This window comes from Pleurodeles waltl, chromosome 1_2 (assembly GCF_031143425.1).
Source record: "Pleurodeles waltl isolate 20211129_DDA chromosome 1_2, aPleWal1.hap1.20221129, whole genome shotgun sequence".
NCBI classification, from domain to species: Eukaryota; Metazoa; Chordata; class Amphibia; order Caudata; family Salamandridae; genus Pleurodeles; species Pleurodeles waltl.
This window is the reverse complement of record NC_090437.1, coordinates 85,713,854-85,739,660: the sequence shown is the minus strand read 5'-3', so window position 1 is coordinate 85,739,660 and position 25,807 is coordinate 85,713,854. Positions and strand designations below refer to the sequence as shown.

General features: G+C 43.5%; 1 protein-coding gene across 1 annotated transcript in view; it reads left to right on the top strand.

Moving 5' to 3' along the window:
* LOC138297076 (coiled-coil domain-containing protein 17-like) overlaps positions 1–25,807 on the top strand; it is a 327,301-nt gene that overhangs the window by 157,859 nt on the left and 143,635 nt on the right. The window contains exon 5 of the mRNA XM_069236583.1: positions 18,843–18,974. Coding sequence (XP_069092684.1) covers positions 18,843–18,974 — 132 coding nt within the window. The remainder of the gene's footprint in view (positions 1–18,842; positions 18,975–25,807) is intronic.

Here is a 25,807-nt window from a genome sequence, read left to right as displayed (position 1 = left end):
GTCAGAATCAAGAGCGTGGCCAACAGTAAGGAGAAAGTAGGAAGGATGGCTCTCATGCAAACATGCAAACAACCAGACCCTGAAGGACAAAATCAAGGGGGAGAGAAGGGATAATGAATATCCTCCCAATAGTCTGATGTCAAAGGGTACGATAGCCCATCACAATGTATTGCGGAGGAAGGGCCCACAAATGACTGTAAACAATTGCTCCTGGTCATTCAGTCTGTAGATCAGTTGTTCATGTGCTGCCATGGTCACCATGCTTTCAAGCCAGTCCTCTTGGGTGGGAACAGTTGGAGAGGACCACTATTGGATGATGCATAGCTAAGCTGCAGTCAGTAGAGAGGCTACCTAGCAAACTTTGTGGGAGGTAAGTGTTGGGAAGCCTTGCGTGTCTTGAAGGATCACCAGGGGGGATTGGAGATGGGTGGTGTGGCCAGGCATGTCATGCAGGAGGCTATGAGCCCCAGGCCTAAAGGGTGTAAGCACCAGGCAGAGGATGTGTAGTATGCCACAATTCGGTCATGACAGCCCCAGCAGGCCAATGAGGGTGTCAGCCGCGCCCTGTGCAGTCTATCCGGTGACCAAGCCAGTCTTGCACGATGTTTAAGTAGCAGAACGTCATTCTGGTCTCTCGCAGCCCCTTTCTATGGGAGGCCAGAAGGAGTGACCATTGTTCCGGAGAATAGTCAAGGTGAAAACGGTCCTGTCACCAAATCTGAATGAGGCATTACAGCGATGTAGAGAACAACTTGGACCCCATAAGACCATAAAGTCCATAGACCAGTTTTCGGTCAGAGACCCATTACACAAGATAAGTGTGGAGGGAGGAGGAGGTGGGACAGGTCCCTTTGCGCAATTGTGATTGAAGGCAATATCAGAGTTGCCAAATAAATAATTGAACCTCAGGGTTGTTACCATTTTAGCTGTCTGTTCTCTGCCCTAGAGGAATAGGTGGAGGGCTGACCACTTAGTAAAGTCCCATTTCCTCGAGTCCAGGAGCGGGCACAAATTATTCTGCACCATAGTGCCAAAGTCCCTATGTAGGGAAATGCCTAGTTAGCGGAGCCCGTTTAGGAGCCAGGTCACCATCAAGTGAGCCAGAGAGGGTTCAGTGGTGTGGGGAGGTCAAAGGCATTGCCTCTGTCTTTGCCCAATTGATCTCATAGCTGGAAAATTAAGCAAAAGAGTCTACAAAATCCATAAGTGCTGGAATCAACACTCCCAGGTTGGCCAATATCAAGAGGATACCATCAACATACAGCAGAGATTTTAGTTCCCTGCTCTCTTCTGGAGCCACGAAATGTGCACCCAAGATCTAATGGCCATGCCAGCAGCTCCAATGCTGGAAGGAGCAGGAGGGATGATAGAGGGCATCCGTGTCTGGTGCTCCAGGTTATGGAGACCAGGTGGGAAAGAATGCTGTCACAGGGGATTGATACAAGCAGAAAACCATTTGGATGAACTTGACCAATTCCAAATCTACCCATGGTGCAAAATAGATAGGGCCATTCAACCCAGTCAGAAGCCTTCTCCACGTCGAGGGAGAGCAGCAGATGCTCCTCATGGGCCAACGTGGTAGACTAGATTACACGTGCCAATATACATAGTTGGTTTCGGGATGATCAGTACGGGACAAAACCCCACCTGGTTATCATGTCTCAGTGGCCTGATCACTCGGCCCAATCTGATGGCCAAGACCTTGGCCAGGATTTTCACATTGCAGTTCAGCAGTGAAATAGGGTGGCAGTTGGCACAGTGGACTTGGTCTTTCCCTGGTTTTGGAATGAGGGAGATGTGTGTACTAATAAATACAGGACAAGGTGAGCACGAAGGCACAGCTTCCCGGAATATGGTAGTTAGAATGGGGCAGTCAGGGAACCTGTAGCCTTGTAGGGGAAAACCCTCCTCCCCTGGGGCTTTGGTGTGTTTAAAGACTTGATGGCCTCTGCAATCTCCTCCTCCGATATGGGCAAATCCAGGGCCTCCCTACGGGGGGTGGGTTGTTAGAGAGCCGACATGAAAGCCTGTTCCCACATGGTATCTGCTGGACAGTCCGTTGTATAACATGTTTTGTAAAAGGTATTGAATTCCTGCTCTATATTCAACGGCTGAGTCAGGAGAGTACCGGCATTTGTTGGGAGCACCAGAATTGCCGTCTACACTTCTCATTGTCAAGAGATGCCCCGCCTTTTCACCATGCTCGTATGTGGTCTGCCATATGTGAGATAACACTCTGCTGCCAGCGTCTATATGCTATTGAGTTCAGGTTTTTTGCCAGAAGAGTTTGCAGACCCGAAAGGGTGGGGCAGGCTCGGTACTTCTCCAAAAGTGTTTGTACATCATTTTCTAATGCAGCCCTCTTAGCAGCAGTATTATAAAGTGCAATGCCAGCTTCCCTCATCAACATGCCATGGACATACGCCTTCCCCGTAACCCCAGTAAGTTGTTTGAAGGCCGCTGTTGGTTCATTAAGGCTGAGGTAGTCTTGGAGTAAAGCCTGAATCCATTATTTCTCCTCTGAATTTTTCAGTTGCAGATTATTCACGCGCCCAATGCAGGATGGAGGCTGTGTCAATTGAAGGTTCAATGTGAAGACAGTAGGAGCATGATCCGAAACTGCCTCATCATCAATGTGGCACATGCAGGTTAGTGGTAGGACCTTAGCTGACACCAAAAAATGTCTAACTGCAATTCTGAACTGTGGGCTTGAGAAAGGTAAGTATATTCCCTGTCGGTGGGATGAAGGAGGTGCCACACATCACGTAAGAGGTGTTTGGCCATTAGGTCACGGAGCATAGCCCAGTCATTACTCGTTGCACGTCAGGCCTCCCCGATTTATCCAGAAGAGAATCTAGAATCAAATTCCAGTCACCACCAATGAGAGGTTTATAGGAGCCAAATTCCATAAGCAACCTGTGGAGGTGTGAAAGCCAAGAGCGCTTCACTCCCACAAGTGCATATATGGATCCGACAATCAGGCTTTGGTCCACACTTTTGATTTGTGGAAAAATGTAGCAATCGCAGTCATCGGCCCAGAGTTTGGGCACTCGAATGGGAAGCCTTTTGTGGAACAGAAGCACAACTCAATTTTTCCTGGGGTGAGACTTGTTGGTGCCAGTTGTAGGCTGGTCCTCATCAGATCCCTTGGAAAAGAGAAGCAAGCCCATCCAGTCATGTTTAAGTTTCTCTGTTTTGTCCACTGTAAGAAGTGTTTCCTGCAGTAGTACAATATCCAGATGTTTGAAACCTATAAAGGTGAAAATCTTCTTACATTTAATGATATGGGCCATGCCATTCACATTGAACGACCAAACAGAGAAGTTTGCCTCATGATGAAGAAGCATGGTGAAACAAACTGGGGAAGGCTAAGCACAAGTTCAACATTACTTTTGGTGGGGGTGATATATCACCATGAGTTGCCACCACTCTATGAAAAGGCCGGAAGGAGAACCAGTTGGGCCAGGCGGCATAGGGTGTACAGTAGTCAGTGGCCGGGCAGGGACGAGTAAGTGTCATGGCTTATGAGGGGACCTGGATGTATCCTTGTCATGGCAATTTTCCAACTAGGGGTCTCTGTCTAGGTTTCTAGTTCTGACAGTCACCTCCTTTGACAGCACTGGCAATGGGAGAGATAGAAGCAGAAACGTATCCATTGATGAGTGCCGTTGGGCCTCCATAGCCTCTAGCTAAAGATCCAGTTCAGGGGGTTCTCAGAATTCCTTAACCATACCATTTACCGTCAATAGCATGACAGCCAGTTCCAGGAGCCTAAATTGTAAGCTCAGTTTCCGGTCAGTTGTCCGCAGGGCTAAAACATTTTTCCATAAGACGTGGGTCTCGTAAGAATAATCTGCTGAAAAAGTAATCCAGTTACTGTGGTAGCATTACGGGCCATGTATGCGGATTTTCAAGAGGACCATACACACTTGTTGATGGTGGAGAAAACAAGCTATGATCAGGCACAGCCCCACAGTGAGGAGAAGCAGAACAAAAAGGAGTGTGATGGCATTTTCAAATTCTAGCAGGAAGGTAACCGTCAAACTCGTCCGGTATGGAAGGAAGGACTGGAGAAACTGGAGAACATCTTGCGAGTCAGCTGATTCAGAGACCCTGAAAATGCAGACATTGCTTCTGTGGCACTGATCCTGAAAGACTGTTAGATTTTTTTGGGTGTTCCAGAGTTTAGTGCTTCAAGTCATCGTCTCCGTCACCCATAGATCAAGATCATCCACCCTGTGTTCCGCTGTATCCATGTAGTGTCACAGTTGCACCAAATTGCCTTTCAGAAGCTTGAATTCGGTATTTGTTTCCGTAGTGGCAGCTTCAACCATAGCAATGGAGGACTATATTACTTTCAGGGCGCTCATAATGGACTCCAGGGTAACGTCCTATGGAGCCGTAGGAGATGGGGCAGGAGGAGGTTTTGCAGCCCGAGTAGCCTTTGCAAAACTCAGTTGACGTGTCAATTTGCCTGAAATCCATAGGTGTCCTAAAAAGTCTGGAGGGTAGAAAAATCCTAGAATGTCTGCCATAAGTCTCACCAGGATAGTCCACAGCAGGCCACCAGGACAGTGGAAGTGAAGGTGAATCCCAAGAAGCAGCCCCTGTAGAACAAGAGTAGGGGTGAGGATAGTCTAGGGAAAAGAAGATCCAAAAGATTAGAGGGGTGGTTTGCCATTAGGAAGCACACCAGATCACCAACACCCTATGGGGGGTCACACAAGGCAGGTCATAACAGGGAACGTCCTCCAGGTGGCTGGACACAGCAGGAGAAGGGGGCCCAAGGAATAACAGGGACCAAAGATGTCAGCAGCTCTAGGCAGGCGAGACTCCGTAAGGACCAGGCGGCGGCTTGCAGGACACCATAAAAGAGCACCACCAGCACCGCACCTCTGGGGACAGCTGAAGCACCTCAAAGAAGTCCCCGGTGGGGGCTTGCAAGGCTGTCATGCCGGTAGCACCATCATTAGAGAGCAACAGCCAGGACAGAGGATATGTGCCTGGGGCCGTGCAGCATGAAAGAAAGTGCCAAATAGGCTGCCCCTGGGTTGCGACACACAGGAGAAGGCAGGGGTCCCAATTGCCACCACCAGGGTCAATACAGGTCCATAGGAGGCCTCAGAAAGCCAGCAGGAGATGCTCTGGAGCGGCGACTTGCCAGATGTGAAAACTGCCAGCACCACTCCAAGGGCAAGGTGTTGGAAGGAGACCATGCCCAGATAGCGGCTAGCTGGAAGAAGTCTGCTGGCAGCACCAGCACCACACGGACCATCAGGCAGTAGGAGGGCCAGGGACACGGTGTGGCCTGCCATCATGCAGAAGCACAGAGCAGTCTAGGTCCTGTATGCCCTGAGGATTCCTCCGTCAGATGCTGCAGCCCCCAGTTGTCTCGATGGAGCCAGTGGAGAGCGAGAGGACTACTGGACACTCCAGGGTGGAAAAGCAAGACGGGAGAATCCCCTAGCCTGAGGTTAGTCACCGTAAGGGGCGGAAGGCTCGGGAGCTTCATGCCGGAACCGCCATCTTTACTTGCAGCATAGCTCTGCTCCCATACCATGCTTTTTCATTGCATGAACTAGAATACTCATTGAATTAGGAACCAACAGGTGCCATTTTGGAGAGCCTCCGTGTGTTCAGTAGTTCAGATCCAAATTTTGGAACAATTGCCACCTTTTTGCTTGATGACTCTCAGAATCGAACATCATTTATTCAGCAAGTGTGTCAGTTCTTTCCCTTTTATCACATTTCATACCTCTCTCTGATTAATGAGACCTTTCTGTTTTTTTCTATATATACTTGGCTTTGCATCGCCTTACATTATTCTTTCTTGAAGTGATCCCATTCTTAATAAAAAAAGCAAGTAGGTCTGGCTACCGTGAGTTGGTCCCAGAGAGATTGATAAGTTCCAAATGGCGACGTTTCCATCATTTTTTCATAGTGGGACGAGATAATTTCATAATTGTTACTCCGATCAATCAAAATATGCTCACTATGATATAGGGCCTTATCAATTAACATGGCAGAAAGCATCGGCTCCTCTAAACAAGTGCATTTAAGGGTTTTACGACTATTAGCACCACATATTAACCTCACATTCACACATACATTCATGTGTCACTGGATGCACTTGTTCAGTAAAAGCCGGAGGGGACCGTTAACGCTACAAGCGCTGTTGTAACCTTTGACTCTCATTGCTACTTGAAAGGTATCTACAAAGTGTCAGTGTTCACACCGAGGATAATATAATTGACATGGCTACGATTGTGCAATATTGCGGCTAGAGCTTTTATGGTGTAGGATTGTGAGAAGCGCTCACTCGTTTGTTCTAAAGATTATTACTATTGCATCATTATACTATTATTAGATTTTGATTCTCTAATGTCCTGCCATGGCAATCTCCTTTGTAATGCCCAATGCCTACCCACCCTCCTCCAGTGTATCACTTTACTATTTATTGGTTCTTCTGAAATCCCTGTGGCCCTTGCCAGTTTTGGAACAGAAGTATCAACACTTGGTTAAATGAGTCAGATTCTCAGTTTGCGCTGTTCATTACATCATACAATATCCCTCTCCTTAGATTTGTTGATGTTTCCGGCCCCAGTTGTATGGATAAACCTCTCTTTCCGATGTTTTCTTTGTTGTGGATTTTCAGTGCTATGGGTATAGGTATACAAATAAAGGCATGCTCTCTCCATGTCCCATATTTGGTTTTATAATACCAAGCATTATTAAGTAACAGTTTATTATTTTAAGATAATTCTGGGTTTAAAGTTATTTACTGTCTTTGTCCTTTGGATTTAAGTTCAAAGGCTGCATCTAATACAGGTTTAGCAGTTTAAGCCTGAGGAAGACACTGCATTGAAAAAATAACCATTACTTCCTTGTACAGATAAACCGACTCGTTTCGTGTTTCTAGCTGGCAGACAGGAGGCAGAAGTTTTTTTCAAGGGCGCTACATTTTTACTACAGGAAACATATTGTTATGACTTGGAGAGTGGGATAATTCATTGTAGTGTGACAATATAAACGTGTCTGCATCATGAGTGTGAATTAGGTGTAGCCAGAGATAGAAGCTGCTAACTCTTGTATGTCCATTGAATTCCCTGACACTACCTTTTCTGTAAGTAAGAAGAGATCAAAGAAGCTTTTTCACATCCTGTAGCTTTTTTGCTCTTTCGCTAACCCCTCGGAGGCTAATAGGAGGATTTTGATTGGCTACAAGTGCAGTAAAGCTTCAAACTTGCGACCTCAGCATTGGTGAAAAGGTTCGGGAGATCACTACCATTAACGCTGGCATTTTGGTGATTTGATGGTCCTGGTATGCCTCATTCCAACCTCCTCCTATGTTCAGTAATCTTTGCCTATTCAGTGCCTCCATTTGAGCAGAAGTCCACTTTACATAAAAATGGAGCTGTACACTTTTGTTAGTATTGCTTTCATTTTAAGTCCACCATCTTTTATTTAACCACTAGGGCACGTTGTGCAATGTTGCCCTTCAAACGGCTGTCTCTTTTGGGAGTCTAAGTGTTACTTTATTGTTTGCAAAAAATAGTTTGTTTGGCGTAGTATATGCCATCTTGTGGCAGCATGATAGAAGGCTGTGTGTCTAATTCATTTTTATAAAGCACACATTCACCCAAGTCTTGGGGCTTTTGGCACTGAAATAACAGATTTTTATTGTTACTCACTTCAGTGTTTCCTCTCAGAAGTATAAAAAGCTGAGGTGACTCACAGGATTTAAACGTGTGACCATGAGAGCAAACAACGATCTCTGGAATGGATGCATTAGTCCAACGAGCCACTAGCTTTTCTTGCCATAGAATTATGATTTTGTAGACAACAATAAGAAAACCGCGCTTCTGTTAAAGACATAAAAGTGATTATTGTTCTCCCCTGCAGAAGATACAGAAAGAAATATTCAGTGCACCTGTCGGCATGAGGCACTATAACCACACGCACACTAGGTGTACGTGTGGTCACAATCCAGCCAGTGGCTCAAAATCACGGCAGAGTCCCTATACACCTACAGCTGCAGTTAGAGGAAGAACTAAAGGATCTGATAGCACAAGACAAAATCGAGCCTGAGAAGGGCCAACTCCATGGTGTCCCCCATTGTAGCTGTGCCAAAGGAGAACACGCAGAAAATATGAATCTGCGTTGACATGCGCCTACCAAAAACAGCCATCAAAAGAGAACGAAACACAGGTCCTCACCTAAATTACATGATCAGCTGCCTAACTGTGGCCGTTGTATTCTCCAAGCTCCACCTGTTAGCTGGAACTAGACCCACAGTCCTGCTACATCACCACATTTTCCACTAACCTAGGACTATTTTGTTACAAATGATTAAGCTTTGGGGTGTCATCAGCAGCAGAAATATTTGAGGAGATGGTGAGATGAGTTTACTTCTATTAAATGGAAAGTTGTCGATGTTGACTTAGGCCACCTATATGTAGCATTTGTAGATCTAAAATCGGCCTTTGATCTAGTACCCCGCCCCAAACTGTGGGAAGTTCTGTCTAAAATAGGAGTCCCGTGCTCTATTTTAAATATTATCAGGGATCTTTACACTGGCAACTATGGTAGAATTAGATGGGGCCCACAAGGTGAATTAACAGAAAAATTTCTTACTGCCCGAGGCGTAAGACAAGGTTGTGTTCTTGCCCCTACCTTATTCCTTCTCTTCATAAACGCATGCATCCCTTATCTTATGGAGTGCTCTAACGACTCGCCCAAAATAGGAGGGCAGAAGATCCCCTGCCTCCTTTTTGCCGATGACACCCTGCTGGTTTCTCAAACAGCCACAGGCCTTTCAACCCTGCTTTCAAGATTCATTGACTATTGCAATGATTATGGGCTCGAAATCAACCGATTAAAAACCAAGTGCATGGTGTTTGGCGATAGGAAAGGCAGAATGAGACGACCTATCTATTTAGAGGGTGTCGCGCTGGAAAGAGTCAGCGATTTTGATTATTTAGGCCTGAAACTAGAAGACTCGCACAAGTGGCAGTGCCACATCCAGAAGGCAACTTTACGATTGCAACAGCGAGCGAGTGGCATTGCAAGATTTGCAGCCAGATCTCCTAGCTTTGCCATGACGCCCGCAGTAGAAATTTATAAACTACAAGCAAGAGGGGGAGCAATCTATGGAGCTGAACTGTGGGGCCACTGTTGCCTGGATGACTTGATAAAAGTGGAGAACTCTTTTTTAAGGTCATTGCTAAGAGTTCCTTCCAGTACCCCACTGCTCCCAATACGCATGGACCTAAATCTCCCTTCTATCAGCCAGATCGTTGCACTCAAGCCCCTGTTGTACTGGATTCGCTTATGGTCATCAGATTCTCTTGTCCATTATAGATGTGCGCTAGCTAACTTGATGGCCAACAACACTAGCTCCAAAATCAAGTGGTGTGCATATGTAGAAAGGACCCTCTCGCTTCTTGGTTTGGGGTCCTATTGGAAGGAACCATTATCTATCCCTAAGAACGCTTCCCAGACACTAAAGGATGCTTTCTGGCTTCACGTTCAACTTTCCCAATTGTCCGCTGTCTCGTCATCATCCATGACGGGAAACTTCCTATATTTTAAATGCCATTATGAATTTGCACAATATATGGATATAGTATCTTCTCCGTTTGCTCGTTCATTATACATTAGATTCAGGGTGGGCTCTCTTCCTTTGCGTTCCCTCACTTATAAATGGTCTAATTTTAGTTGTTCTTCTAAGATGTGTCCGATGGGCTGTGCCAGAGAAGAATCAGTAACTCATATTCTCTTCCAATGCCCCGCATACTCCAAACAAAGAGCCCGTTGGATTATTCCTCTGTGCAGAAGTAAGGGTTTTAAAAACTGCTTGCTAGCTTTGAGAATTTTTAAATCTGATTCATCGGTTTTAGTGGTTTGTTGTTTGTCAAAATATTTAGATTCAATCTGGCGTATCAGACTGAACACGCTTAAAAAAGCAGAGGGAAATTTAACAATGAACGTGGTAAACAACAATTGATGGATTTATCATTGTATGCACATATCTCTTTTATTGGTTCAGACGCATTCCCTACCTGCTGTTTTTATTTTATTTTGTTCTTAGATATTTTTTTTAAATAGAAATGTCCTTTTTATCTGATATGGTTTGCCAGGCTTGTATTTTATTCTTTTACCTATAATGTGTTTTTACATAACTATAAGGTGCGATTTTCTAGTAGGGAACTGCTTATGTGTAAATATTTCTTTTTTCTTTCTTCTCTCCTTTTTAATCTTTTATGACTTAAATTGTTTATCATGTAGCTTGCTGTTCCTTTTTTGTGTGATGTGCTTTTATGGTATTTATATTTACCGAAATAAAGCTAATGAAATGAAATGAAAATGGTGAGATGAGTGATTCGGCCTATAAAGAACTGTCTAAATTTCAGCAATGACATCCTAGTATTTGGTTGCACAGATGATGAACACAACTCAGCACTGCAGGAGGCATGCAAACAGTTGGAAACGGCTGCCCTGTAACTGAATGAAGACAAATACGAGCTAGGAAAGAGAGAACTAATTTTCTTTGGACATATCTGCTACCAGAAAGGGATGTGACCAGACCCCACCAAAGTAGAAACACTGCAAAACACAGCCTCTAGTGGATGTAGCTGAAGTGAGGTCATTTCTGGGTTTAGGGAGCTACTGTGCTCAAAGATTTTGCACAGTGAGCACCCCTTTTCTTAAACTTACCAAAGATCGGCAGCCATTTTGTTGGCACTTGAACTGAGACAAGGCGTTCAAAGACATTCGGAAGGTCATCATAGCCATATTTTGATGTGTCCATATGCACAAAGCTTACTGTAGACGACAGCCCAGTGGGGCTAGAAGCCATTCTGGGACGACACAAGCCCAGAAGAGACTCACCAATACACATTGTTGCATATGCAAGTAGGAGCAAGTTGGAAGTATAACGAGCATACTATCAACTAGAAAAAAAAGCCTAGCGGTAGTCTGAGCTTGCAAGCACTACCACATGTTCATCAATTGAAAACCATTGACCATCGTGATAGACCACCAGGCACTTGTCACAATCTACACAACCCCAATGCAAAAATTCCACAGCGCATTGAAAGATGGGAAATACGCCTGATGGACTACGGCTTCCAAATAGTGCACAAACCAGGGAAGGTGCGCAACCCTGCAGACTACATGTCGCAACATGCCTTACCACATCCTCCATGGCTGAGGAATACATCAACTTTGTGCTGCGACAAAACACATCCACCTCAAAAGCGTTGGAAGAACTAGCGCAGCAGATGATTGCTGATGTCATGCTACAAACAGTCAAAACACTCATGCACAACAGAGGTGGAGACATGTGACGAATGGCAGCCCAGAAGATTAAGGAGTCAGGTTTGAAAACAGAGCAAGGGATACTGCTGTGGGGCACCAGGGGGGGTCATACTAAAGACACTTTGAAAATGGTCAGTCAGCCTGGCACATGAATCTCACAGAAGTATGGCGGCAATAAAAAAATGCTGAGAGAGAAAGTATGATTCGCGGGACTTGATCATCTGGTAGAAGACATGATCATGGACCATCATCTCTGTCAGATAACGGGCAGGCCATCCAAGTCAGAACAGCTATGCATGTCTGACCTTCCCGAGGCCATATGGACAGTGCTGGCCACAGACTTCTATGGACCTTTGGACATCGGTGGCTGTCTGTTGGCAGTCATCGATAAATATTCTCGCTTTCCCACAGTGCACCAGAAGTCATCGACATCGGCTACTGCCATGTTACCAATTCTGGATTACAATTTTTCAGCTCGGGTGCACCACTGACAATGAAGACAGACAATGGACTCCCATTCTGAGGAGAAGAGCTTTGCAGATTCAATGCATATCTGGGAATACATCATCGGAAGATAACACCACTGTGGCCGCAAGCAAGTGGCTTGGTAGAAAAGTGGCCTAAGTATATCAGAGAACATGCCCACCAAAGGTAACTGTGGAAAATGGGCTTATTTTGTCAACAAAGGGGGAAAATGTCAGCACAGGGCACTAGGACCTCATGCACAACAGGTGAATCTGTGGTCACTGGACACCACTTCTGGTCACTGGGGACCAAGGCAGGACTCTGCACACAACTGCAGCACTATTGGTCAAGGAGCAGGGGAGGACAGGCATACCCGCCATCGGCTGGTGTGTGGGGCCAAGAAGAAAAGAAAGGAATAAAGGATTTGCACTCTCACCGGTCTCCTGTGTCATCCTTTGTTGGGGGCAATGGCGACATGACAGCATCTTTGTTAGTGGGAATGTTGCTTTGAGGTAGCCTGTATATCATAATGAATTGTTCACTCTATCATGTGATTTTATGTATATTATAAAACACGATTTTTCTGTTCCAGTTCCCAGTATTTGACTCTCAGAAGACAGATGTTTATGTCTAGAACCGTAGAGTGCACCTGTGTAATATTCTCCTTTAAATGTAACCAAGTCTTTCAATGCAAAGGACGTCATAGATGCACCAAGTGTGTTGGTGCTGCTTGGTGTGAGGCTTGTGGCTGAAATGGAACTCTCTTGAGATGTACGAAGATGGCAGCCATATTTGATCCATTGAGTGTAAATTCCTCATGGTCCAGAGCCTTCTTTGAGAGGCAATTATGAGACTAAGTAGCTGTAGTCAGATTTCTTGTGCCAAGTAATTGGATTTGATTGCACTTTCATCTAGAGTGGTCTATGACCTTGTTGTCAGAGAAATATGTTGAATAAAGATTAGAGATTTAAACATTGATTTGCATTTAAGTATTGAATTCATCCTGTCAAGGATTACCAGCTTTATGCACCAAAGTCACCTTTTCTAGGATTACAAATTACGCCAATTTATTGGCAGAGTTAGTGAATCCTCTGTGTCATAAAGATTTTGTTTATATTAATTGAATCACTTACGGTATTACGGTAATGCCAGTGGGGGGAAGTGAATATATATTATCAGGAGTGAAAGTACAAAACTAATGAGTATTTATTATTATACAGTTGAGGAACATTGTGTAATGAGAATCATATAGATTATAGACTTGCTTTCTTACCCTCTGAAGGTGGTTACAGATTTAAGAAGGTGTATTACAGCTCAGGTTATTCCACATTTTTTCTTCCTGTTTATTTATATCTTTCAGCTGTAAAATGTCATACAGTTATTACCAACCACAAAGTGTTGGTTATACATAGATTTCCTCAAGGTGGATGACATAAATGTGATGGTAGAAATAGTGAACCTTAGTATCATTGAAGAAATTGTAAATGGATGACTTCTTGTTGTAGATATCAATGCCTCTATAGTGCAGCGTGAGTCCATGTAATGCTATCTGTATTCAGCCAATGGCTGCCTCTTGACCACTGACTCCATTTTGTGATTGCTTAGCTGCAAACACCATCACATTAGTGGTGCGGGTATTTTTCCGTGCACAGCTTGTGCAACTTGTTTTCGCTCTTTCTCACCAGGGACATGAACATAACATGGAGGAGTGAGGGAGGGAGATAAGGATGTATCAGGCTGAGAATGTTTATGGTAAAGCAGGGAACAGCTCGGTTTTGGAAGTGCACCTTGGGATTTGGCCAGTATCTAAAGGTGCTCTTTCAACACTGACCTGGTACGGCCAGTGTTTGAACAACAACTTACCCGATGGGAGGGGGTTTCTAGAATCTTACTCTTAAGGTTGTTTAAAGTATATAAGGTGGAGGGAGCTTGATCGCTGGGAAAACGGAGCTCATCTGAGGAGGGACGCCTTGCTCAGAAACGAATCCCATTTTGGGTAGTTCTCTCTTTCAGTCGTCTGGGTTCCACAACTTGAAGCTGGCAAACAAATGGATGATGTTGATGTCAAGCCCTATGGTGGTGCATTTTTTATTCTTATTTTTAGCTTTGCATTGCGCATGCGTGAATACGTAGTCCATGTATATATAAAATAACCACTTTTGAATTCTGTGATCAGTATTATTTCACTGCTATGATTATTTTCAGAATTGCATGTGTGTTACTGCATTTGAAATAAAAGCTTGCATTATTCTTTCTGTGCATGAAACTTGGGAAGTGCCTTAATTCATTACTTAGACTAAGGGGCATAATTATACTTGTTTTGTGCCGAATTTGAGTCTTTTTTTTATACAAATTCGGTGCAAAACTAACTCCATATTTATACATTGGCGCTAGACCCATCTAGCGCCAAATTTATGGAGTTAAAGTCATTTTTTGGATGTGGAAACCTACTTTGCGTCAATGAGATGCAAAGTAGGCGTCCCTGTGCAAAAAAGTACTCTATGGCCTTAGCGCCATATTTATCCACCATGCTAAAATCACGCACGGGAGGGGTCATAAAAATGGTGCAAAGCTTGCTTTGCACCATTTTTTAACACCTGGGTCATGGCAGGTGTTAGGGGACCTGTGGCCCTATTTCCATGGTGGAACACCATGGAATAAGCCCACAGGTGCCCTCCCCATGCCCCAGGGTCAACCCCACCCACACCAGAGGGACAGCAGAGGATGAGGGACCCGATCCCAGGTAAGTATAGGTAAGTACAGGTAAGTATTCTTTTTTTTAAAGTGCCATTGGGGTCCCTGAAATGTGACCCCCTACATGGCACTGGGTGCAATGGCCATGCCCATGGAACCCTGGTCCCCTGTGCTGGCCATAGGTATGGTGGGCATGACACCTGTCTTTTCTAAGACAGAAGTCATGTGGTATGGATGGTTTTGCATCAGAAAATGACTCTACGCAGGTTAGAGTCTTTTTGTTTACTCTAACCTGAATAACGTCATTTTTTAGTGCAAAACCCTTTTCTTCCATACCGCCAGCCCCAACCGACTAACGTATTTTTTTTTTTACCCTAGCCTACCCTTTGCACCGGCTTGCACCATTCCATAAATATGGTGCCCGGCTGGTGCACAGAAATGGTGCAAGCCGGTGGCAAACTTTTTGTTTTTGGTGCAAAACTGCGCTAGTGCAGTTTTGCAACAAAAAGTATAAATCAGGGCCACAGAGTGGAGTGATGGATTCTTTGCATTCCTTTCATTTCGTCTCCTCTCAGTCTGAAGTAGAGCAGAACAATTTGACGTAGTCGGCAGGATGGAAGGGGAAAAGTGTAAGGTTTAAAAGTGAAAAATGTTTGGCAAGAAGTCAAAAGCAGCTTCACAAGCCATTTCTCAAGTTTCATGGGAGATTCCAGGGTGGATCAAAGAGCCCTATAATGTCTTGACGAACGAGTGGTCTTGTTGTTCGGGACTTTCAGAGTGCTGGGATAAATGCCTTGGTGAAGCTAAACCCCAGAATGTGCTTTCATGTTAAAAAAACAGTACCTTTTCAACAGGGTTGTAATTTATCTATTCTGGGTTGGAGGGGATGGATTTTGCTAGCTGCTTATAGAAAAATGCATGCAAAATTTAAGCAACTGGAACATGAAAATCAGCAATTAGAGAGGCAGCTTGTTGAAACTAAAAATACTGTAACCATGCTGTCTTGTCAGAATAAGCTATTTCAAGATAAGGCCGATAACTAGCAGTCCGTGGCAGAGAAAGCAGCTATCTAAAGTCGCTCAAAACAGATTTTGGAAACTCAGGGGTAAAATAAATCAAAAGAAAGTTGATTTAGCAATTGCTAAAGCCGAGTTAGATTGGATTCCCGACGAGTGGGATATGAATATTTGGGAGAGTACTGATTTTTCAAATTCCAGTGAAGCAGAGGTTAAAAAGGTGGGGTCCATTTTGAATCAGAGGAGCCAAAAATGGTTCATGCACAGCCCATATTTAGATGAAAAATACAGGGCACTTCACAGAATCCAGCAGGAAGTGAAATGCACTCTCTGGAAGATTACACCCAGTAAGAAGTTAATGATATCAAAGATAGATTGAAGCAGAGAGCTGGGGAAACATTACTCAAATAGATGGTGTGATTATTTGACAGAGGAGCCCCTGGAGTAATGTTAGATTTAGGAGACACTCCTAAGTTTTGCACTCTTAGAACTGACCTCATAATACAGGAGCAGTTTAGAAGTTATCAGAGCCACCAAAAGATCACCCTACTGCAGTTAGAAGTTGTGGGGTGCAACCATAAGTACCCCACAGAATCAGATTGCCCACCAAATGACAAACCCTGGTATACCTTAAGAGATGCAATGCATAGAACTAAGGAGTAGGGAATGAAAACTGTTACTTTCCTGAGTGATGCTCACCGTCTTTTAGACGGCTGCTCTCTGTATCATTACAAAATAAAATAATTTGCCTTTCTCCTGCAGCCTACTTGCAAGTAATAATGACTCTCCTAATTAATCAGACGGGGCAGTCATTGAAAGATGGGCTGGAGACAGTTTGCGAGCTAGGCTAGCTTGGAGACTGGAATAAACCTGAGAGAGCTTAGAGGTCTGAGGGTCTCACAGATAATAACCGAGTATCTAGGAGAGACATGTTTATGACATTACTGAAGGATGGTGTCAGCAAGGAGCAGATTGATGGAATATATACTAAAAGCTTGTGGGAGATGTAGCGCAAAAGAGGGCTGGACCGAAAGGAAAGCAGTAGAAAAGTAAACTAGCAAGATAATATACGGGTAAATCGGGGCCAGCCGCAAACACAGGAGGACCTTAATAAGTAAACTTACAAGGGGACGCGACTAGGTCAATGAACCTTTTGACTCGCAATTAAGATGTTCTTACCATAGCTCCAGTACATAATCAATAACCAATACACAATATCAATAATCAACAACAATCTATAACAATAGTAATCAATAGAGTCAGTAATTGTCAGGCGCCATGACCTTTCAGTCATGAATAACGACACCTTTTAGTAAAAGTTAGAATATTTATTTCCCTATGTTAACAATGCTGAGTACATGTAGATTAATCTCAAAATCAAATGAAACACATACAGGAACAATACTGGCTGTCCAAAGCGGCAGAAGAAACGTAATCTAATCACAGCTTGAACTACGACACATTCTAAGGTTACAGTGCAAATTAATAACAAAGTCAACTGCGTCAGAGTAATTACATACATTCGAATTCAGCAGAGAAATTCATCAAGCATTATTCACTATTAGTTAATTTCATTAGTGAAGATCCTTAACTAGCATCAGATTAGCATCCGCATGTTGGGCTTCATGCAAAACAATTTAGTAACACAAATTTGGGAAAACGTCTAACTATGGCTCTATCTAAACAGTGCAGTTGGTACCTAGAAAGGAAAAACAAATAGACATAATAGTTAACAGTCTAATTCATGATACCTATCTTCAGTGTGGAAAGGCAAGCAGAGTCAGTCTTTGTCCTCAGGACATCAGTCGATCAGCAAGGCAATCAGGATTTAGCATCAAAGTTCAGAAAACGCAAAGTCTTTAAGCATTAAAGTTTGAGCACGTCTCTTGTCAAGACGCAAAAGAAAATATCGACCTTTCGGCCAGCAAGAAAATGGGCAATGATGGTCTCTTCTCTCAGTGCAGTTCTGTTAAATTAAAACTAGTAAAACTGTATCTCAAATTCCTATTGGTCAATTAATTGCATGTTCACACTTTGTCCAATAAAACTAAAACTCCAAATTTATGAATTATACTCTGTTCACATGTCGCTGATTGGTTTTCCTGCAATGTCCTCATCATCTGGCTCGTCAGGTAACAATATTGTTGCAGCTTCCACTCCAGTCAGTATCTCCATTGTTCTTCTCCTGAGAAAGTCAGTCTCACACACATTACACATAAAACATTACATTAGCAAGAACAGCATCTTCTAGCAGTCAGTTCTCATGGGAAAGGATTCTCAGTTACGAGCACATTTAAAAAATGCAAACTTAAAAATCACAGTTTAACTCTCTAGGACAGCCATTTATTAAGTGTTAAGAAATACAGCTTTTCCATGAGGCCTAGCAAGTAGGCCAAGACCTTCGTTAAGTTGAGGCCTACAATTAGTAAAGCTAAAACATAGTGCATAACCCTTAGTATAACATATTACTTCATTAGTCAAACATATATTCAACATTTCACAATATCAATCTACTAATAAGTACACTTTGTGAACATTGGCGGTCACTCTTCGTAATCACATTTTCAAATGTGTGCATTATTTTTCTACATTATTATATTTTCTACACAAATCCCTTATTCAAAATACATGAACACTCATTAATAATTTGTATTGATACACCTGTGCTAGCACAGTGCAGACGATTAACCATGTATTATTTGTCTGCCTTGTTTTAAAGCCAGTTAGACGTCGGTTTTAAAAACCCTGTGTTTTTGAAACATGGTATTAAATCAGGTAGAGCAGCTACTCGATTCCCATACAACCCAGTCAATGAAATTATTTGCTAATAAAACTTTTAATTCTTTAAGAGTTTTTTAACCATGTATTACAAATTTTAGCCATGTAATCCAATTGACTAATCCTATTTTAACTGAATGGAAAATGTATTTTATGACATTAAGTTGAACTTGTTGATTTTCTGTAGATCTAAAAACTTTAAATAAAAATCTAGAAATCTTGAATCTTGGAATATAATTTTCGGAGACAAGGACAAATGGTGGGTAGAAATTCTTTAGTCAGGGTTTCCCAGCCACTAGGAATTCTTTTCGATTGTCCCCCATTCTTTTGTTCTTCAGCTTGACTGTGTCATTGCAGAAGGGCCCAGCAGTAGGTAAACCAGTCTTCCGATGTCTATGTAAGCTGTTAGCCTGAATTGCTAGGCCAGATCCCATTTTCATGAGAAGACAAGCAACCCAGTATGTGTTTTTGCTTGTCTCATGAAAGTACAATTTTACCAGGAAAGAAGAATGAAAACATAATTTGTACTTCCCAGAAATAATCAACAAACATTTTGTATCTTTCTTTCAGGAGAAACAGAAATCACAGCAGGTACAGTGAATCACGTGCATATGTTGATAAGAAGAAGGAAAAAATTCAGCCACTCCTTCAACAAGCCTACATTCCATTCTACAGCAATGGGAGCTTGGTATCAGAAATAAGGTACTTGTATACAATATATGGACCTGTAATTTTTATTCCATGACACTTTTTAAACACAAACATCATAGCAGAGGGAAGCATGGAGAAAGGAAGCAAAGTATCTGAATGGTGTGACTTTAGGCAGTAGCTTGAATCCTATATATCCTGGAAGTGCTTTTGTGCATTATCGTTTGTCACTATTTCTGTTTAAACGTAGGTGCATTCAAAAAGTCATAGAGATCATCATCCAGAACATTAGACACGTCAAAATTTAACATATGATACCATTTTGTCTAGTCGATATCCTTAATACTAGTATTTACCTTGTTAGTTTCCCCTCTTCAAACATACAGTAAAGGTAGTCACTTTTATCTTCATTACCTATAGGCTAGCTCCATCCCCTCCCTGTATTGTTATCTCAACTTGTATACTGCACATTCCCCTGTTTACATCAATAAAATAGTTAAATGTGGTCTAACCTTATTCAGAGTCTACAATTTTAGGGCCTTCTTACCAATTGCAAGCCTTATTTTAAACTTTGTAATATCTTTTTGTGCTCCATTTGCCTGCTTAAATTTTGTCCCGAGGCTTATCTAATTATTTTGTCTTAAAAAGTTTATTTGCACCACAGACAACTATGGTACTATCATCTACTCCCCTATTTGTATCAAGAAACTTCTTACAGACCATAATTTCATGAAAACAACAAAGCCAAATCACACTGACAGTGACACTCATACTTATCTATATAAAAACTAAGGGGCAGATTTATACTTTTTGATGCAAACCTGCATTAGCGCAGGTTTGCATCAAAAAGTATAGCGCCATTCCATGACGCCTACCAGACGCTAACAGCGCCGGGGAGGCGTAGAGGGAACCAGGGCTTGTGTGCCAAATTATGGCGCTACATTGTTTAGAGGCAAAAAAAATTGCCTCTAGGCAGTGTAGCACCATTTTGTGGCGCACAAGCCCCATGGACATGGCTCCTGTCTTAGGAAAGACAGGAGCCATGCCCACCACCCCCATGGCCATACATGGCCATTGGGGCCAGTGCCGTGCAGGGGCCCCAAGTCAAGGCCCTGAGCAGTGTTTGGCTAAAATAATAAACATACTCACCTGGACTTACCTTGGTTGGGTCCCCCATCCTTAGGTGACCTCCTGGTGTGGGTAGGGGTGGGTGGGGGTGTCCCTGGGGACAGGGAAGGGCACCTGTGGGCAATTTCCATGGTCTCTGACTTAGCACCATTATTTAAGGCCCCCACATGCTGGATTTTAGCACAGGGGGATAAATATGGCGCAAAGGCCATATCGTCCTTTTCTGGACGGGAACGCCTACCTTGCATCTGATTGACGCAAGGTAGGTTTTCCCCTCCAGAAAACGACGTAAACTCCATTACTTTGGCGCAAGATGTGTCTAGCGCCAAAGTATAAATATGGAGTTAGGTTTGCGCTGAATTAGTGTAAATAAAATTATGCTAATTCAGTGCAAACCAAGTATAAATAAGGGCCTAAATTCAAAAGGACAAGAGTATGATGTCACATCAATGTAATCCTAACCTAAGTTGCTGCTATTCTATTAATAAGTGGTTTACCGACAAGTCTATACTGGAAAATGTATTATGAGGAGAAGAGGAAAATATGTTCTGCTTTGCCATAGGCTGTCAGTCTCCATACATATTCCAAATCAGAAATTAACATATTATTTAGCAGAAATTCACTGTAATTTCTATCCAGTCATCTACAGCTGTCTTACATATAATTAAGGTTCTAATGCTGAGTTATACTCTACTCAAAACATCATATTTGTAACGTTAGCCACTAACACTGCCCTGTTCAAATTATTTGAGCTGAATTCTCAAGACTTTGACAAGAAACTGCTGCCTCTGTCCCTCACACCGTTCTGGGTCCAAGATTCTATGTTGCCTTTCATTGGCCAACCTATGCACTTTGATAACCCAGCCAACTAGGTAAAACGTTCTTCATCAATTCAGTGTGACATTCATTGTCATTTCATTCATAAAAGCCAGTAATTTGAAGATTGTTACGTTTTATCCAATTTTTATTTTCAAAGGTCAGGCCTGTACACATACAAAGACGTAAACTGTATTTCCATTTCGATGTGCTTTCCCTCATTTCCTGACTGTTCTTTTTATCCCTTTTTTTCACTACATAACCACACCTTTTTTAACATTTGCCAGGGTAAGTAACACTTGTTGATTTGACCCCAGACATCTATCCTCCTCACTGGCAACGTTCTCTCCTGTTGCATCTTTGTACTATTGTCTTTTATCTGGCCTAACTTTCTGTGGATTTTTCTTTTTCATTATCATTAAGTTTGTAGCCGCACCAGCTAAAGATTCCATGCCGCACGCCTATTAGTCCCTCAACTTAGTAAGAATTTGATATGCATTTAAGAATGTTACAAGTAGTCTGCAATGGCATGGATAATGTAATATAGAACATTTAAAAATCAAGGTAGAAAGCAGTGGTGGGCAGTGATTGCAAAAAGTGGTGGGGCAGAAATACAAAGAAGGAGATTTGAACATCTGACCACACAGTCAAACACAGATCCCTATAGTGAATATATTAGTCCATTTAGGTTTCTGATCTGGCTAGGAGGCAAGTGGCTGTGACTGACCTGATTCCTTTCAAGAATGAATCATTATTCTCCCCTTTTGATCTCTGCCCACACACCTTGTTCACCCATACTCTCACTCATCTCATTTCATTGAGCACACCTCTTCACTGTTGTCTTTTTAGTTATTAGAAAGGTTTATTGAGGGCGGAATGCCACATTCCAATTTCTTAATGTTACTCTGACACACTTGCATCCTGCCATTTAACCTTTGCACGTTCCCCTACCCATGTACTTTCATTCGTTTACTAATCCGCCTGTGTTCAACAATTCACTCACAAGCACCAACTGCCTTCATTCACTTACCAGCTATCCACTGCCATTCACCGACCCCATATTCCCTGCCTCTCAGTCAACCCCTGTAATCATGGACTAATCCATTCACACAACTGTGCACAGTCTCATCTATCGGTAACTAGCAATATCACTAATATAGAGCTACACTTGCTATTTATATTAATACTTATTTTATTTCACCTGCAGATTATGCCTGTTTAATATGAAGGTGGATATGTAGTCAATAATGCAACAGAAATAAAACAAGCATCATAAGTCATAAAATAAGTTAACTAGCACTGAACCCCTTGCTGCTGTACACAGACACCAGCACTTACAGAAGAAAGACAGGGAGGGAAAGGGACGGGAGAGCTCAGAGCCGAATAGCTTTTTACTTCATTTCTATAAATAGAGACTCCAGTTATATATTAGAGGCTCCAGCTTACCTGTGTGCGTTTTTCAGGCAGTCCTCTGCTCTGATGATGGCATGTTTATGGCATGAGGTCCCTTCAAGTCACAGACTCGTGCGTCAAGCATTGGGTGGACTTATATTTTGATTTATATGCCTCCATTTTAGCTCTTCTCCTGCTTCCTGAGGCGTGGTGAGGGGACTTCAAGTAACTTCACACACTTTTTAAATAAAATGTGAATGTAAGGTCTGTGACGTCAGGTCACATGCTTTTTAACCCACCCTTTCCCATCTCGCCATAGAGTGGGGTGTGGTAAATAATGCTTGGTGGTCTCATCTCACCCTTTGAGAATAGGAAAGGGTGGAGTAACAACAATTGAGTGATGTGCACTGTTTTGAAATCATGGTTTGGTACTAAAATGCCCGAGCCTGTTTCCAATCGGCGCTTGTGATGGAGAAAGAGATAAGTCAGATGTGTCACCTGCACTTTGGACAATGGGGATGTGCCTGGGTAAGCCCTGTCAGCTCTGAAGCCCATTGTCAGCCACATGCTCAGGCGCTCACACACGCGCAGTGTGGCTTGTGAAAGTACCTGACTTTCATTCGGCTTAAGAGCAGACAGAAAGACTTTATTCTGAAATTTGTTTAAGTAAATGTTTAAAAAGAGGGTCCACAGAAAGTGTAGGGACATAGTCCCAGAGCCCTTAGGCACCAGCTTCCCATGGTAGAAAGTGAATAATAAAGGATACAGAGATGTATAGTATTTAATTCATTTAATTTAAGTCTGCACCCCCTTCGGTTAACTGTCTTTGATGTCTTCATTCAAGTCACTATCAAAATCACTTGCTAAGGCCCCTGTTTCCTATTGCTAAATGTTTCTGATTGTTCATGGACCCATTTGTCGTATGCCCCAAACAGTCCTGCGTGTGTTCAGGTGCTTTATTAACATGATTGTACGTTTGTATTCTTTGTCCTGCAAAGAAACCCTGTGCCTGAAAAACAGTTTTAACTTCCAGGGGTAGAGAAAATAACAACACAGCGATATAACAGATTACCAAAGGGCAGCGAGGAAGCATGTACGAATTTCATTTGACTCACTATCACGTTTACTTTTTAAATGTTTTCTGAGGTCTCTGCACCCCAGGTATAACTGTGTACCACATCCCTGTAGCTTGAATGAATGATCAGTTGGTCAGGAGGCTGAGATCACCCATCTCCCTGTCTCACTGAATTAACACTCTATAGCAGTGAGTAGGATTTTGTTGCGATAAAGTTTGCCAAGTTACCCTGCGATGCTCTAATTTGCCTGATTTGTAGATGAAAAATGCATGACCATTGCTGTTGTCTCTCTCTTTCTCTCTGTTATTTTTGGAACCTAAGTAGGTTCCATTGGCACCTCACACAATTTCAGTTCAACCCTGTGAAGCCCTCACCAGGTGTCTCCATTTGGCTTTCCCCACTGACGTGAAAACAGCCCAGAATATTTATCTCCGGAGAACCATCTGAGAAAAAATTAGTCATACATTTTCAAATGCCTTTATATAGAGACCGGGCTATCAAAGGCCATGTTTTTCCCTCAGAATTTGTAGATGCTAAGTTTTAGATGATCCTGTGACCATCAGCTCTCCATATCCAACCTCCTTGTATCCTCTCCTAACCCAATGATACTAATTCCTCTGCTGGGAATATTTTTCTTTCATAAGATTCACATTCCAATGGTAAAACATTGACCAGCCAAACAGCCAAATGCAGGGCATTCGAGAGCACTTATGGAGCAGCCTAAATCTTTTGTTAGGCACTGGCCTACAATATCCCATAGACACAGGTGCCCATTTTCAAACTGCATTTTATAGCATATACAGTAGCACTACAGTAGTACTACTCTTGTACTAGAAAATTCTAGTCCCAAACCTAATTGCAGAGACCTCCACCTTTGTCTCTCCTGTCTTTTCTGTACAGCGATCTCTGCCATACTGGCATACATGTAGGTTTACATTTTTGCAGTAAATGTGTTAAGAAAATAGGGAATACTTACCACTAAATGGTAGGAATTTAAGGAATTTTAGAAGGGGTTTAGGTAGGGTTATGTAAGGGTTTAAGGAGGGGCTGCTAATATGAATATTCACCCACAAAAGACTAGGACCATCGGTCTTCACTAGCTACACTTCCAAAGTTACTATAACTTTCAAGGTCACAAAATTGTATAAACAGTTATACCCCTTTGGAAATAATGTTAAAATAATGGGTTTCCCCCGGAGGGGAATTTGCAATATAAATTTGGGGGAGGTGATGCATGGAGCTCTCTCCCTGGCATGATTTCGGGCCCGGGGACCGCCACCTCCCCTGGCATGGCTGTTATTTTGAAGGGGAGGCAGCATGCAGCTCCCCTCCCTTGGCTAATTTTGGACCTGGGGCCCAGCCTCTTGCTTTATTGGGAGGGGGATGCAGCCCCCCTCCAGGGCCCATTTTGGCCCCTGGGACTGCCAACCCCTGGGGCCTGGCCATCTTTTGATATAATGGAACAGGCTCAAGTGACCCCCTCCAGGGCCAATTTCCACCCTAGGGACTGCCCTCTCCCCCAGGGTCTGGCCGTAACAATTAAGGGGGGTCACACTGTGCTGATTTGGGATAAGTAGCCCCAACCTCCAGGGCCCAGCCTCACAGCCCACCTTCTGGAGCCATTAGTGGCCCTGGGGACCCATTCCCCTGGGGCTGGCTCCAGCTATGTCCGGGGATGCCCACACCCGGGACATAGCACTTTCTCTGCCCGCATGAGTGCAGGCAGGGAAATCTGTGTTTGCTCTTGCGTGGTGGGAGCAATTTCAAAGCTCCCACCAAGCGAGACCGAGCACTAAGTCCGTTCCCAGCAGGTGGGAGCAAGAAAAAAGCTCCTGCTCACTGGGAGTGGACTTTTCATCTCATTCTTTGCCTGCTGTGAAGCGGGCAGGGAAACAGATGAAAAATTGCCCTGGCCTGCAAAAAGCAGCTTGGTTTGCTGCTCCCAGTGGGCAGACGCAACACCAGCCCCTAAGGGAGGTGGGGAGCCAGCTGGGGCCACTGGGGCATTGGGGCTTGCCCTGCGGCCCCTATAAAGAGGGATGGAGTGTCCTGGGTGGGCTCCAGAGCACCCTCTCTTTACTGGCCAGGCCCTGGGTGATGTGGTCTTCAGTGCCAATATTGGCCCAGGGAGGGGGCTGCCTGCCCACCCACTGATAATGTGGCCGAGCCCTGGGAGATAGAGTCCCCAGGGCTGAAATTGGCTTGGAGAGGGGGGGATACATGCCCCCCTCCCAATTTTAAATTACATTTGCCCTGGTGAATGGGGCGCCTTGGGCTAATATTGGCCAAGGGAAGGGGGCTGCAGGCCCCCTTCATACAATGTCTGGTCCCCAGGAGATGGGGTCCCTGTGCCAAAATCTGCCTCGGAGGGGGGGGCCTACTTCCTATTTATTTTTAGGATATACCAGGAGGGGGAGCTGCATGCCCTGTCCCCCTTCTAAATATGGCCAGGCCCCAGGAGATGGGGTCCCTGGA